The 15,379-nt window shown below is 37.7% G+C and overlaps 1 protein-coding gene across 2 annotated transcripts; it reads right to left on the minus strand.

The window, feature by feature from the left end:
* Positions 1 to 653: 653 nt before the first annotated feature.
* On the minus strand, positions 654 to 14,680 carry LOC21395341 (RNA polymerase II C-terminal domain phosphatase-like 1). 2 transcript variants are annotated; one of them, XM_024168273.1, is made up of 17 exons: positions 13,879 to 14,680; positions 12,514 to 12,993; positions 12,208 to 12,418; positions 11,920 to 12,077; positions 11,747 to 11,817; positions 11,471 to 11,576; positions 11,268 to 11,351; positions 10,495 to 11,064; positions 10,282 to 10,345; positions 4,632 to 4,762; positions 4,447 to 4,500; positions 4,042 to 4,138; positions 3,233 to 3,468; positions 3,027 to 3,113; positions 2,307 to 2,372; positions 2,125 to 2,189; positions 654 to 1,481 (listed from the first exon to the last, which is right to left on the minus strand). In XM_024168273.1, exons 1-17 carry the CDS (start codon positions 14,149 to 14,151, stop codon positions 1,370 to 1,372), a joined length of 2,865 nt encoding a protein of 954 aa, XP_024024041.1. In that variant the 5' UTR covers positions 14,152 to 14,680; the 3' UTR covers positions 654 to 1,369. The 2 variants fall into 2 exon arrangements, with proteins under 2 accessions (XP_024024041.1, XP_024024040.1); XM_024168272.1 differs by having other exon boundaries at positions 4,632 to 4,792.
* Positions 14,681 to 15,379: the final 699 nt, after the last annotated feature.

A 15,379-nucleotide genomic window follows, 5' to 3' on the forward strand; every position in this document is an offset into this window, starting at 1 on the left:
CCCATTTGAAAAGGTTAAATCGATTCATAAATTTTTTTTTTTTTTTGACATTTTGCACGAAGGCTCAGAATCTAACCAAATTACAAGAGAAACAGTTAATTGCGTATACCTTAGAAAATTATAATAAACACTCTTTAAAAAAAAAAAATTCAATGTAACTAATTTGATTTATTATAATTTTTTAATTCGTGAATCTTTTTTTAGAATTTAGGGGATGAATATTTTTTTTTAAAATTAAAAAAAGAAGACATGTAAGGGTAAAAAAAATAAATTTATTGCATAAGATATTAATAAAATAATAAAAAATAATGATTATTCTTAATATTGACAATTACAGGATTTAATTTGGCGTTTTATAAGAATAAATTCAATAAATATCAAATTTAATAAATATGATCGCCAGAATTCAAAATTTATCGATTTTGATCATATGGCAAATTTAATAAAACTTAGATTTATCAAATTTGATCATTGAGCAATGCGGATTTATTAAATTCGGTCACGAGATAAGACAAATATATCTCAAATTTTTCAGAATTCAACTATTCACCGACTTCCCAAAATATTCAACCCAACTTTTCATCTTTTTTTTTTCCATCTACATCCCTATATTTTACACTTGCATCTGATCCGAGTTTTCTGAGGCAATTATTGCTAACTATGAAGATCCTTCCTTAGAGTTTGAATGAGAATATCTCTTTATGGTCGTTAAATAACATTTGGTGACAGTATATAGTGAAAAAAGAATTCCAATCTTGGATGATAAATGAAAAACATAACGTATTACAAGGGCTCAGCTTACATAACCCGCCAATCTGGGGACTCTGATATGAACACAATCGAAAAACTTTTTGAATCTTCAGAGAGGTTAAGTAGGGACGTGGAGAAAAGGTTAGTTGCGTTTACAATTAACTTGTCAATGGTTGTTGTTTAAGGTTTGTTAGCACTGTGAATCCTCGAGCATTGCCAGAAGCAGCCCTCAACTCCAGATTCCCTTCGGCTCCATGCTGATAAATATCAAACACCGGAAACAAACCCGACCCGAACAAGATCTTCCAAGGACCTCTGGCACCAATTATTACCACTCACAGAAGAACAAGTATAGATTGAGCGAACTGCCTACCATAATCAGGCAATGCGGCTTCTACAACAGTGAATGGAAACCAATCCGACTTTTGGAAGGATTCGAAATAAGGCCTGAAAACAATCTGGTCCACCGGCTATGGAGTGAAGACTCCGTGAATTATGGTCTCCTTTGGCGGATTTGGTAATCCATGGCTATTGTCCGCCTCTATAAATAATGTACTTCACGAATGTCCAAACAATAGCCGTACAAAAAATCTGCGATGAAAAATGTGCTCGTGGCCTTTCAAGGAACGGGAGGAGCATTTTTAGGGTATCTAGCAGACGAGGGAACGCGCTGTAGAACTCGTGGAAACTCCTGCTGCTTCAGACGCTTATTTGAGAATCCTTGCATTGACCTTGTATCAGAAAACCAAGTTAAGATTGCGGAAGGAGAAGATGATATGAGAATCTACTAATTGCTTAGAGACCATAGATTCCAGCAACTAAAAACTGGTCGAGTTGTCATGGCATAAACAACCAATATGATAGTATGGAACTATTTCTACATCGGTTTTCAGTCATCTTATTATTAGCCCTTGTCTTAATTAGTTGGCTGAGACATTAGCAAAATATCCAAGCCACAAAAACTACCACATGCATAGCTCTGCTTTTGTAACCGTAGATGAAAAGTGAAAACCCGCCCAATAGAAAACCCAGTACAAGTACAACCAGAATTGTTGCACTTTAGACGCCCAAAAGATTACATCCTTCCAAATTCCAACCTCCCTGCATGAGATCTCAAGGTGCTCGAACGTGACAAGCAGCAGATTAAGCATAAATGGAATTGGACGCTTGTGACCAACACGGCAACATAATATTTTAGAAAGTTTTGTGGGCCTGGCCGTTCATGTAAGATACACACACACACACACACATGTGTATATATATATATATATATATATTTTTTTTTTTTTTGTTTGTTTGTTTGAGGGAGTCAAATTTCACTATGACTAAGCTAATGCAAAAGAAAATAGTAGCAACGGCTGATATGTTACACACCTTGGAGAACCCTGACGTCTCTGACCATACATTGATCTTAAACTTCCGAGAGCCTTTTCAGCAGCCTAAGGAGGACATTTAACGCTTAGAAACCATATTTTAAAACAAAACAAAAGAAAAGAAAAGGGAAGAACGCAAAAGAAAAAGCCGAGAAGAGAACTTAAGAATCCATGATAAGATACCTGCAACTTAGCCTCATCCCACGTCATCCCAATCCCTTTTCCTAAAACCTGGCCATCTATTTCTACCTAACACATAAAAAATACGAAAAACAGAGGAAGACGGTTAGAAGGGAGAAAATTACTTAGGAGATTTCTCATAAGAATTAAGCTTCTAATCTCCTAACAAATAGAAAAAACTATCTTCAAAAGTTCCAAGGACGAGAGGAACTATGCAGTTATATTGTGGACTAACTCTTGAACCTAAGAATTAATTGATGTACAATTACAGCAATCGTAAGGGCTCAAAAATGTTTCTTAGGCTCTTAAAACAGACAGCAGTCCCTGAATGCACTTTTATTTCTTGCATTGAAACTCAATTACACGTGTGGCATGAGTTTCAAAGCATTGGTACAAAAGTTGGCTAACCGCTCCTCTGCAACCAAGTTTTTCACCCCTTCATGTGCACTAAATAACACAATAAATGTACACATCGCAATCAATTTCACGACATTTCATGCTTCGTGGGGAGAGATCTCTCTTGAGGAAGTACAAAGAAAAAGTATGTCAAGAATTTATGTCTATGCTCATTCATACATGCACATGAAGATAAAGACATCAACAACCTTAATAAGGACTTGGTTTCCACTCTGAAATAAAATACTCAAATGAAATGGGCCAAAATACTCGGCATTTTATTAGATCATCCATAGTAATAAGGCAAATCATCCTGCCAGTTCATACCTGTGCATACACTTCATCTTTTTGAATCGGACCATTAGAAGGTAGAGGTTGAGGATGAAAAGCTAAACCAAGACCCTCCGTCATACACTGAAGAAGTTGAATGCACAATCACACAAATAAAAATCAAACACAGCATAGTTTGTCACTGTAGAAGTAACCCAACAAAAAAGGGAAGAGGAAAAATAATTAAATCATTTAGATCTTACGTATTCTTTAAGTGCAGAGACTGAACTCATAGATTTCTTAGAGCCTTCCAATCTAGCGCCAAAAAGCCTAGATGGCTCTGACGCAGTTGAATACGACAGGGACTCCTCTTTGGGAAATGAATGGCTCCCAAATGAATTCACATTACTGACAAAGCCATTGTCATTTGCATCAGGAAACTTAGTCATGTCAACAACCAAAGAACCAGAATCTGGCTTAACCCGTGATAAATACATATCTGCAAAACATTGTCCAAGATTGTCATAGTTAACAAAAAAGAAAAGCTATGAAGGCAACCCCTCAAAACATGATTGTTTAAGAGAAGAGCCCCCAGCAACTCCAAAGTTTCCTAAAAGTACTAAAAAATGAAAATTCTAATAACATAACAATGATTGTAGTTTTTCCCGGTCAATTTCGCTGAAAAAAAGAGTTTCCTTTGGCAATGGCTTCATTGGATTGAAAACCATAAGAACCACTCGTTCGTCTTTTTCTTCCCCTCTTCTATTTTATTTTATCGACAATCAACAATTTCATTTCTTATAACAAAAACCATATAAAACAGGTAACTGATTTATACATTTAATTAATTCAAATGTTATAACCAAAAACAAAAAAAGTTATCAAGTAAATAGCAACAAATAAAGCAAGTAATCTTACCAGCCAAATTTTTTAGAGAGATTTCAGCAGCCTTATAACAAAAACCATATAAAACAGGTAACTGATTTATACATTTAATTAATTCAAATGTTATAACCAAAAACAAAAAAAAAGTTCTCAAGTAAATGGCAACAAATAAAGCAAGTAATCTTACCAGCCAAATTTTTTAGAGAGATTTCAGCAGCCTGGAGTTGAGCTTCCCTTCTTGTTCTACCAATTCCTTCACCAATTTTTTCTCCAGCAAACCAAGCCTACAAGGGTGAGACAGGTTGATTTTGAGGATGCCAAATTGCCAATTATTATTTAGTCAATGGAACACCACAGCTTAATCCGATAAAAAGGTGTCTGAACTCTATTTATGGCATTTAAGTCTTTCTTTTGAGACTTTTCCAAATTATAAAGATAAAAAGTACATAAAAGATAAATTACTGGAAGGTTTCACTCAAACACTTCGTTGAATTATTCAACTATTCAACCATGTAACCCAATTAAATTTAGCCCATAGCATTAAATCACTGAAAATGATACATAAAGTCCAGAAATTGAGAGTCAAAAGTACCTCAACAGAAAACTGTAGTTCAGCGCACGCAACCAAAGCCGGTCTGAACTCCACCTGTAACGTTTCACCAAAACAAGTTGTGAGAGAAAAAGAGAGATAAATTCTAGAAAATGCTAAAGTGTATGGTATTCATAAGCACTGACCCACCATTCCAGATTTTCACATTATAGACTCCTACACTTTACCTTGGTTCCACACTTCATTCCAATTTCCTGTAGAACTCCAGCTGGAGTTTCCGCATTTGATACTGCTGGGCCAGAATCAAAGTCGAGTTCCCTATTGCTCGAAAATGATCGACTCAAGGAAATCTCCTCACCTAGAAAACGCATATCCCCGTAGGAAATTGCTAAGATCAACAATTGCACAGCAAAACAGCTAAGAATCATTCAAAGCAAACAAATGCATTAACCCTCCATGTACAGTTACACAATTTTTAACACTCACCAATCAACAAAGAAAGATAATTTTGAAGACAGATTTGAAAGAATAATAATCTTCTATCTTATTGAATATTGCGGAAAAGATACAAATAAATAGGCAGCCAAGCTAGTTGGCTTATCCTAATAAAAGGAAAGATAATCTCCTAATAAAGTGACTGATTTGAATTTAATATTCAAATCAGATTTTATTACCTAATTCCTAATCCTAAACAATCCCGGATAAAAGATAAGGAAAGATTTGAATCTCCTAAATCTTCCAAACTAATTTATCCTAATTAAACCCGATTTGGACCCTTTTACCCTAATACGTCGACACTCCCCCTCAAGCTTGGACGTAAATGTCTATGAGTCCGAGCTTGCTTGCTAGTTCTTCAAACGCTGGTCCGTGCAGTCATTTAGTTAGAATATCAGCCACTTGTTGCTTCGTCGGAACATATTCAACACTGATTATCCCACTCTCAATTTTTTCTGTAATAAAGTGTCTGTCAACCTCCACATGTTTAGTTCTGTCGTGATGGACTGGATTGTATGCTATGCTAATCGTAGCCTTGTTGTCGCAATAGAGCTGCATAGGAAACTCACACTTAATCTTTAATTCTCCCAGTAGTCGTTTTATCCAAATTGCCTCACAAATGCCATGAGCCATAGCCCTGTATTCGGCTTCAGCACTACTTCTTGTAACTACGGCCTGTTTTTTGCTACGCCAAGTCACCAAGTTTCCCCAAACCTGAGTACAATACCCGGATGTTGACCTCCTATCTTCTTCAGAACCTGCCCAATCTGCATCTGTGTAGATTTTCACCTTCATGTCCTCGCTCTTCTGGAAGAACAGTCCTCTCCCTGGATTCTTCTTGAGATATCGTAGTATTCGGTAGACTATATCAAGATGTTTTTGGTGTGGTGTATGCATGTATTGGCTGACCACGCTGACCGCAAAAGCTATGTCTGGTCTTGTGTGTGAGAGATATATCAATCTTCCCACAAGTCTTTGATATCTACCTGTGTCTACCAAATCTCCTTCACCTAAATTCTTCCTTCCTTTCGGTTCAATGGGAGAGTCTATGGGCTTGCAACCGAGCATTCCTGTCTCTTCTAATAAGTCCATTGTATACTTCTTTTGTGATATGGAGATCCCCTTCTTACTCCTTGCAACTCCATCCCTAGGAAATATCTCATGAATCCTAGGTCTTTGATCTCGAACCCCCTAGCCATAATCTTCTTTATTTCCTCCATCTCTTGGAAGTCATCTCCAGTCAAAATTATGTCGTCCACATACACGATCAAAATTGTAACCTTGTTGTTTGTAGAGTGCTTGACGAAGAGAGTATGATCTGTTTGGCCTTGTGTGTATTCGTGGCCTTTGATTACTTTGGAGAATCTTTCAAACCAAGCCCTAGGTGACTGCTTCAAGCCGTATAAAGATTTTTTCAGCTTACACACTATATTGTCCCGTTTGTCCTCATAGAAACCCAGTGGGAGACTCATTTATACTTCTTCTTCTAGCTCTCCATTCAGAAATGCATTCTTTACATCAAGTTGATAAAGAGGCCAATCCATCTTTACATCAAGTTGATAAAGAGGCCAATCCATATTTGTTGCTAAGGATAAGAGAACCCTAACGGTGTTGAGCTTCGCAACAGGAGCAAATGTTTCTGTGTAGTCTATTCCGTAGGTTTGAGTGAAACCCTTCGCTACCAATCGGGCTTTGTACCGCTCTACTGAACCATCTGGCTTTACTTTAACCGTGAACACCCACTTGCACCCCACCACTTTCTTGTCTTGTGGTAGTTCTACTAGGCTCCAAGTCTCGTTTTTCTCAAGGGCATGCATCTCTTCTAGCACCGCAGTCTTCCATTCTGGAACTAGAGCTTCTTCAATTCTCCTGGGAATATCAAGTCTAGAAAGGTTTGTTGTGAAACCACGAAACAAGGGTGATAGATTATCATATGACACAAATTTGGAAATTGGGTGTTTTGTAAATGTCCTAACACCTTTTCTTAAAGCAATGGGGTCATCTAGTTTATCATGGAGGGTTTCGGGATTACCTGAGGATGAAGGATTAGGACTCACCATAGGTTCGGATTCAGGGCAGTCCACAGTGCCTGTTAATTGTTTATTTCCTTGAAAATTTTTCCTCCGAGAGTATATTTGCAGTTTTGGAAATGGCTGCGGAACTGGAGCTAGCTGTGAGCAGGGCTGGGGGGACAACTGTTCTGGCTGTGAAGACAACTGTGATGGCGGCTATGAATCTTCCAGTTCAGTTTCGGTTTGGACTGGAACTGGAATGTCGGTACTGGGGGCTGATTGTGGGGTCAAGGCTTCTTCAACTGTGGCTGTGACATCCCATTCCCACACATAAGCTTCGGTACCATTACTCTCCCCCTGAAGCAAAGTGTGGGAATAAAAAGGTACTTCTTCAAAAAAGGTGACATCTCGGGTGACAAAAGTTTTTTTAGTTTGTGGGCAGAAACACCGATATCCCTTTTTTGTTAGAGAATATCCAAGAAAGATGGTTTTTATGGCTCGAGGGTTGAGTTTGGAGTGATGTTGGGAATGGACATGGACAAACGCAGTACAACCAAAGGTTTTAAGGGGAAGGTTGTTTGTGAGGATATTTGAATGTGGGACTTGAGTTGTAAGGACAGACAATGGGGTTTGAAATTTTAGGGGGCGGCTAGGTAGTCTATTGATGAGAAAGGCTGTAGTTAAGATGGCATCACCCCATAGATGTTTAGGTACGTTCATAGTGAACATAAAGGCACGGGCTACTTCCAACATATGCCGATTCTTTCTTTTTGAAGTTCCATTTTGTTGTGGTGTTTCCGTACAAGAACTCTAGTGAATGATTCCATTTTGATCAAGGTAACTACCCAAAGCGGACTAGAAGTATTCACCACCATTATCAGTTCTTAGAACCGAAATTTTTTTTTCTGAAACTGAGTTTGAACCATTTTATGGAAGGTTTGAAAGATTTGGCTGGTTTCAGATTTGTCTTTAAGCAAGTACACCCAAGTCACCCGTGTATGGTCATCAATAAACGTGATAAACCATCGTTTGCCATTTAAGGTTGTTACCCTAGAAGGGCCCCATATATCAATGTGAATCAAGGAGAAAGGCATAGAGGGTGCATATGGTTTTGGTGAGAAAAGTACACGTGCATGCTTCGCAAATTGACAAATATCACAAGTAAATGAAGCAGTATTTTTATTCTTGAATAGGGCTGGTAACAAAAATTTCAAATAGGAAAAACTGGGGTGGCCAAGTCTATGATGCCACAACATTATTTCTTTATTACTAGAAACCGAAATAAAAGACACTCCTGACACATGTGCTTGTAGACTCTCAGATTCTGAATTTTCAAGGAAATAAAGTCCTTCATAGGCTCTAGCACTGCCAATCGTCTTTCCCGATGATAGGTCCTGAAATTGACACATAGAAGAGGAAAAATTAGCTACGCAGTTATTGTCACGAGTGAGTTTGCTAATGGATAGCAAGTTACACTTTAAGGTTGGAACATGTAGGACGGAATGAAGAATAAGGTTTTTTGAGATTTGGATTGAACCTATTTCAGCAATAGTAGCTAGAGACCCATCGGCAATCTTAATTTTAGCAGTATTAGAATATTGAGTATAGGAGAAAAAATGTTTGGAACAACCTGTCATGTGGTAAGAGGCCCTAGAATCAATGATCCACGGTTCCTGGGCATGAAGTGATGAGATTAAGGCTGAATGGTTACCATTATGTGTCGTGGTGCACAATCCTACATTAGAAATTGAATTGGACGGTGGTGTGAGAAGCCGATAGAGTTGCTCTAACTGTTCCTTGCTTAGTGAAATTGAAGATTCTGCGGGTTGTTGTGTGGGAGCATCCATTCCATGCTTCTCTTGGGAGGCCTGAAACCCTCTTTCCTTCATTCTGTTTCCGAGGAGTCCAGTTTGCTGGTTTTCCATGGATTTTCCAGCAAGTATCTTTGGTGTGTCCAGTCCGCTTGCAATGATCACACCAAGGCCGGTTTCTTCTTTGCTGGTTTTCGCTGTGGAATTGTGGTCCTCGTGCGGCTAAGGCAGAGGCATCCGTGGTTGAGTTTCCAGCATCATTAGGCGTCGAGATAACACCACCGTTGGAGGTTCCTAGCATTAATTTCTTTCGGCTCTCTTCCTGCTTCACTTCTGAAAAAACCACACGAACATCTGGTAGAGGCTTGGTACTTAAGATCCTTCCACGAACATCATCTAAGGTTTTATTGAGACCAAGTAAAAACTTGTAAACTCTGTCTCTTTCCAGAATTTCTTTGTATTGCTTATGATCCTTGGCACAATGCCAATCTGATTCGTCAAGGATGTCCAGTTGCTGCCAATGGCGTGATAAATTATTAAAGTATTCTGTTACGCCTAATTCTCCTTGACGAAGATCATTCAGAATTCCCTTTAGCCTAAAATTTCTGATGTGTTTTCCCTGTTGGAGTAACTCCGCTTCACTGCATCCCACATCTCTCTTGCTGTTTTGTAATACATGAAGTTCTCTCCCATCTCGGTATTCATGGAGTTGATCAGCCATGACCGAACCATGCTATTCTGTGTCTTCCAAGTTTTAAACTTGGGATCCTTTTCATCTGGTTGTGCAACATCGCCGGTGAGGTAATCTTCTTTTCCCTTTCCTTCGATGAACATCATTTCGGAATGTGACCATTGGACACAATTTTGTCCATTGAATTTATGACTTGTGATTTGCTGAAAGAAGGCTTTGAATCCATTGATTTGGATCGGATTAACAGCCCCTGAAGAAGCAGAGGTAACCGCGGATGATGAGGTTTCTTTCCCGCTGGCCATCCCGTATTTTGTCATTCCGGTTGGCAGAACATTAGGTTTCAGAAAGTGGCTCTGATACCATGAAGACAGATTTGAAAGAATAATAATCTTCTATCTTATTGAATATTGCGGAAAAGATACAAATAAATAGGCAGCCAAGCTAGTTGGCTTATCCTAATAAAAGGAAAGATAATCTCCTAATAAAGTGACTTGAATTTAATATTCAAATAAGATTTTATTACCTAATTCCTAATCCTAAACAATCCCGGATAAAAGATAAGGAAAGATTTGAATCTCCTAAATCTTCCAAACTAATTTATCCTAATTAAACCCGATTTGGACCCTTTTACCCTAATATGTCGACAAATTTGATCTCACAAGAAACAATGGTAACTATAATGTACATGCATCAATTTAACTTTTGAACAAAAGAAGATGGTGATCACCTCCAAGGTATTCAACGGTTTAACCAGATGGAAATAATTTTTACCCTCAGCAATATCATATTACCAAATGCTAAAAGTGAACATGAAAGCCTAGAAAATATACAAGCCAGCAATCTCAAATTAATTATTCATGTAGCTCACCTGGCGAGGAATTATAACCAGGTAAGGAATAATTTGATCTAAACCGATCATCTCTAGGTAAGGCCTGAAAATGTAGGAATGATAAGCTTTCTCAGTCAGAGGTACTGTTGAGCAATTAGAAACACCAAGATTCACATCCCCAACCTTCCCCCCCACCCCACCCCACAGAACAAAAAAAGAAAAAAAAAAAAGAACCAAACAAAGAAAGATTACCTCTTTTGGTAATCTTTGATTTTCGTGAATTATTCTATCAGATGGAATTGAGCTCTCCACCTTAGGGAAAAAAGATGGATGATGAGGTTGATGCTTTTCAATATGCATTGGTTCTGAATTTAGAGGAAATTCTTTCGCTGCTACTCTGCTTGGTTGCCTTGGGGGGCTCATCTCTTCCGCTGCTGGAAACCAACCTCCACGGGATTGTACCTGTGGAAGAGGTACTTGCATTGGAGGTCTTGCAGGAAATGGAGGTTCCGTTGGTGTATGCTCTCTAGTATCTTGCCCATGTTGCAAAATTAAAAGCCTCCGCCTTGTATCAGGATCTAATTCTGATTCTGGTACCTCACCTTCTTCTCTAGCAGGAGAACTTTGCAAGCTTGATTCCACGGAGCCAATATATGGTTTAACTACTGAAGCTACCTGAGGGAACTGTATATTTGGGAAAGGCATCATTGATACTTGAGTTGTTGGCGGTGGAACACTGCCAGAAGAAGATGGCACTGTATACTGAAGAGGAGAAAGTCTAGGATCAGGGTTAATGGCTGATGAAGCAGCTGATATTGCTTCCTACGTACAAGAAACAAGCAGATTAGACAATTGAAATGAGTTAACTAAAAGAACAGGCATTAATGCAAATAGATTCACATGAATTGCAAAACAAGATAATTCCACGTGAATACTGGTCCTCCAATAGGCCTGAACCAATCTCAGAACTCTTATATACATGCAAAATGATACAAAGAGGCATTGGCTTAAATCTTGATAACTACCTTCAATCTCCTTTCAACCTCGGCATCTGCCATGCCATCAAAAGCAGGTAGATCTCTGTTTCCATTTGAAGCAGATCCATCATCCTAAATAATGCAAAGTAATATTTTCACAAATATGCAAGACCACACTGGAGGGAATTCTGGAAAAATAAACACATCTTCCACTCAATACTGTCCAAGAAAAGGAAGAAGGGATAATGTACCTCAGAGGCTAGATAATTGCTCACGTCTGGAGGGGAGGGGATATGTTTAATATCGTCTTCATAAGAAACTTCAGGAATCTTTTGTAGAAGACCGTCATCAAATTCTCTGTTGTCAAATTGCAGAGATAGTCAGACAGAAATAACTACATTATTTGGAAAATACTGAACCAGTATTTGATTGCTCAAATTAGAAATTCCACTAGTAAATTTTGTAGGTTATGTGCTTAACAGTGTCTATGGCTACAATTGAAAACTATATACCGCTGTATAACTTACTTGAAAAAACCACCTCTGACATTGCAAGCAACATTTCTCGCAACACATAAGACAGGAACAGCATTGTTTGCCTACAATTTTAGGAGTCACAACATAAGTACATGTGCATGTACACCTGAAAAACACAAGCACTGTAGTACAGAAATCTTGAGAGTTGTAGAGAAGAGTAATACTTCAGCTTGAGGAGCATAGTATGGGGCAAAAGCAGGAACAACATGCACCCTAGGTTGATCCTTTTCATCCCACACTTTCAAGCGATCATCAATCACCAATGCCATCTTCGGATGGCACAAACCATCTTGAAACACATTGAACAATGACTTCCTTAAACCTTTAAGAACGCAATGAATATGATCAGTGCAATGTCCGACAAGATGTGTCCCATGCCAATTTAAGGACAAATATACAAAAATTACATAAATGAAAGTAGAGGCTGTTCTAAAATGAATAGTGCCACTCACCAGATTTAACGCACACTATACGTTCCAGTAATGCTTTTGAGTTTATCAAATTTGAATGTGGATCAAGAAGCCTCCACATTTCTAAAGCATAATCCCTTTCAGCCATCGTGCAAACATAGACCTCAAAGCGCTTACGCCCTCTTGCAGTCAAATAACTCCTGAGATCCTCCCATGCAGGTCTCAGCCTCACGAGAACACTTGTATCGCGAATCTATGGTAACAAGGAAGTACATTAGCGTGCTATATAGTAAAAACAAACAACTATTGCAAAATCATGTACAGGCTCCAGCAGCATCCACAACAAACCTGCGGGTTAATACGAGTCAGAATGATGTTTTTCTCATGTAACCTTATAAGCGGACGGACAATAGGTTGATGGTTGTCAGACAAAGCAGGAACAACCTCAGATTGAACTTTTATAACTCTCCCATTATCAACAACCTGGTCATTTTCAACATATTGCTTCAATATGCTCTTGTCATCTTGATAGCGCTTTACTTCTGCCAGCATACCAGACATGCGTTGGGGGTCCGACTCACTGCTTATTTTCCGCTGCAGAGCCTCAATTCTGTCCTCAAATGAGCGCATTGTGTTAGCAACTATGAGTGTTTCATCAAGATCAAATACAATACTGAGACATCTAAGGTTCAGCATGCCAAGACAGGAATTGTAAAGCCCTGACGCAACATTAAATCCCCAGAAACATGGATACTGTTTGTCACTGTTCCTAGAATACATGGCAACCAAATGGAGTTCCTCTCCAGCTCCAAGTGACATTACAGCAGTCTGTAGACATCAGAATGAGAAGCACTATCATTAAACTGACAAAAAAAAAAGGTATCTAAAGCAACATGCAAAGCATTATCATATAAAACGGGAAGATATGATATTTTACATAATAAAGCAGCAAACAGACACGTGTATTAACCCCCATATAAGAATTTATACCATATTTGTTAATATATAATTTAGTAAATTATATATGTACACATACCACAACAATCAGATAACAGCAGTAATCGTCCAAAAAGATTCAGATTGCAATGCCAGAGAAGAAATAAGTATCACTAATCTGGTTAGTATCTATTTTCACGCTACTAGCAAGCATTCTCAGCGAGCTAAAGAGATAAGCCAAAGGAAAAGTAATGAGAACTTGAAATGCAACGTTTTAGTTCTTCCTCACAGAAATTTATACACAATTTAACAACATAGCAAAATTAAAACCAAGTAATACATTCTCGGTATTAAACCATTGTCCAATAGCAATTTCAGGAATAAGGTTCCAGCTTCACAGTCCTATAAGAAGTTTCTAATTATTTGGTTTCCATGAAAATAAAAAAATTAATAAATAAGAACTAATTAACTCAGACAGTTAGCATAAAATTTGGGGCAAGGCAAAGAGTTCCATATAACTGGGTTTAACTGAAAATTTTCAGAAATTTTCCTGTATATTCCATAATGGGTCCCCTGCAAATATTGTCTCCAAAGTCCTCTGATTAACAACAAGGCAATTGATTCCAAAGTGAAGTTTATCTTAGCTTTAGGTTTTTGTTTCTATGAAAATTTAATTAATTATTGTTTCCTTTATTTACTACATTTGATTTTTAGAATTTTATCTTTATATTATCATCATCTTTTTTTTTTTTTTTCTTCTGAGTTGTGCTTCGATACCTTGTTCTCCATGACACAAGAGGAGTGCAAAAGAAAGAGCGGCGAATCCTGTGAGTGCGAGGTCTTTGACTCCATTTTGAAGCAAACACCAAAGGAAGAAGTAATCGTATGAAGCACTGCCAATGGCGGACATCTCTCACTCGGTGGCGAAAAATGGCTTATTCTGATTTCCTTCAAGTCATCGATAATCCTGTGGTCGATGTTGTTCTCTCCCGGATATATCTCTACCTCCCCAAGTAACTCCTTTCCTTTATACACCACCGATTTATACATTTTCTTTGTTTTTCTTTTTCTTTTTCTTTTTTCTTTTCTCACCAGCCAAACACCACCTCCTTCATCAAATCCGAGTTCTCGTCAAGTTCCAGATACTAAATCGGTTAAAAAAAATCAAAAAAGAAAGAAAAGCTCATGAGTTTCGATTACAGAAAAATCATCATCATCATCACCGTCTTCTTCTTCTACTTCAAGGATTGCTTTAAATTTGGTCCAATTTTCGGTTTTAAATCACTGATCCGTGAAAGTGAAAAGAAAGAAAAAAAAGAAAATTAGGGTTTTGTATTTTCCTCTTCTTCTGGAAACTTTTAGATCCCTGGTTGTTGTCGATGATGATGATCAAAAAAAAAAAAGCTCTCTTTGAGCGATCAATCAAATTCCGGTAAACGAAATCGGGAATCTGTGTTTAGTTTTGATTGTCTGTCAGTGATTGTGGAGTTAGGGTTTGGTTATTGATGGTGATGATGATGAAAAACACGAACCAAGTCGCCAAGAAGAGAAACCCTAGATCCAGATAGCGAAAGGTCAAAAATAGTACATCCTCAAAAGTTAAAATTACGAAATTAATATTTAGTGCAGAAAATAAAATAATTAAACAAAATATAAAATCCAAGGTAGCTAGTGGGGGAAATAGCGAATTTACGAGAAAATTCGGGAATTATTACGCGGGTTAAATTACGGCCTCGTTCACATTATAAATTTAAGTTTTTAATTTAAATTGAGATGTAATATTTTTTAAAAATTTTTTATTATAATAAAAAAAATTTAAATGTGACATTTTTTAAGAATTTTTTATTATAAAAATTTAAAATTGAAAATTTAAATCGGTGAAATGAACGAGACATGCATAAAAAAAAAAAAATCGGGTAAAAATCATGTAAGAGGCTCGAGCCTCGAAAAAAGTTTTTATTGAAAATGAAAAGTAAAGAATCTCAGCGAGAGAATTCTAGGGATGGGTTACGTGGCGGATAACTATTGGCAGCCTTATCTGTGGTTGTGGCTTTAGATACTGCTTCTTTGACTGTTAAATGGAGCTACTTTGACTCGTGTGCAAGCCCGTAGTTTGTACTTTTTTTCCGCGAGGAAATGAAGTCGTTTCTGGCTAAAAACGTATGTCGTTTTTTCGGTTTAAGAATGCACAGCAGAGAGAGAGAGAGAGAATCGACGTTTTAACGGCATGTCGTTTCTCATGGAAAGCAAACGGTGAACTAAGACCTCATTCACTTCG

Source organism: Morus notabilis, unplaced genomic scaffold (assembly GCF_000414095.1).
Source record: "Morus notabilis unplaced genomic scaffold, ASM41409v2 Scaffold1428, whole genome shotgun sequence".
NCBI classification, from domain to species: domain Eukaryota; kingdom Viridiplantae; phylum Streptophyta; class Magnoliopsida; order Rosales; family Moraceae; genus Morus; species Morus notabilis.

Bases quoted from the DNA above. Each gene is read 5' to 3' on its own strand.
- LOC21395341 (XM_024168272.1), bottom strand. From the start codon at position 14,151: ATGTATAAATCGGTGGTGTATAAAGGAAAGGAGTTACTTGGGGAGGTA. The intron at 12,419-12,513 runs GTTTGTTGTGGA...TTGTTACCATAG, and splicing joins TGACTCGTATTAACCCGCAG to ATTCGCGATACAAGTGTTCT. The intron at 1,482-2,124 runs GTGTGTAACATA...TTCTGATACAAG, and splicing joins AGACGTCAGGGTTCTCCAAG to GTCAATGCAAGGATTCTCAA.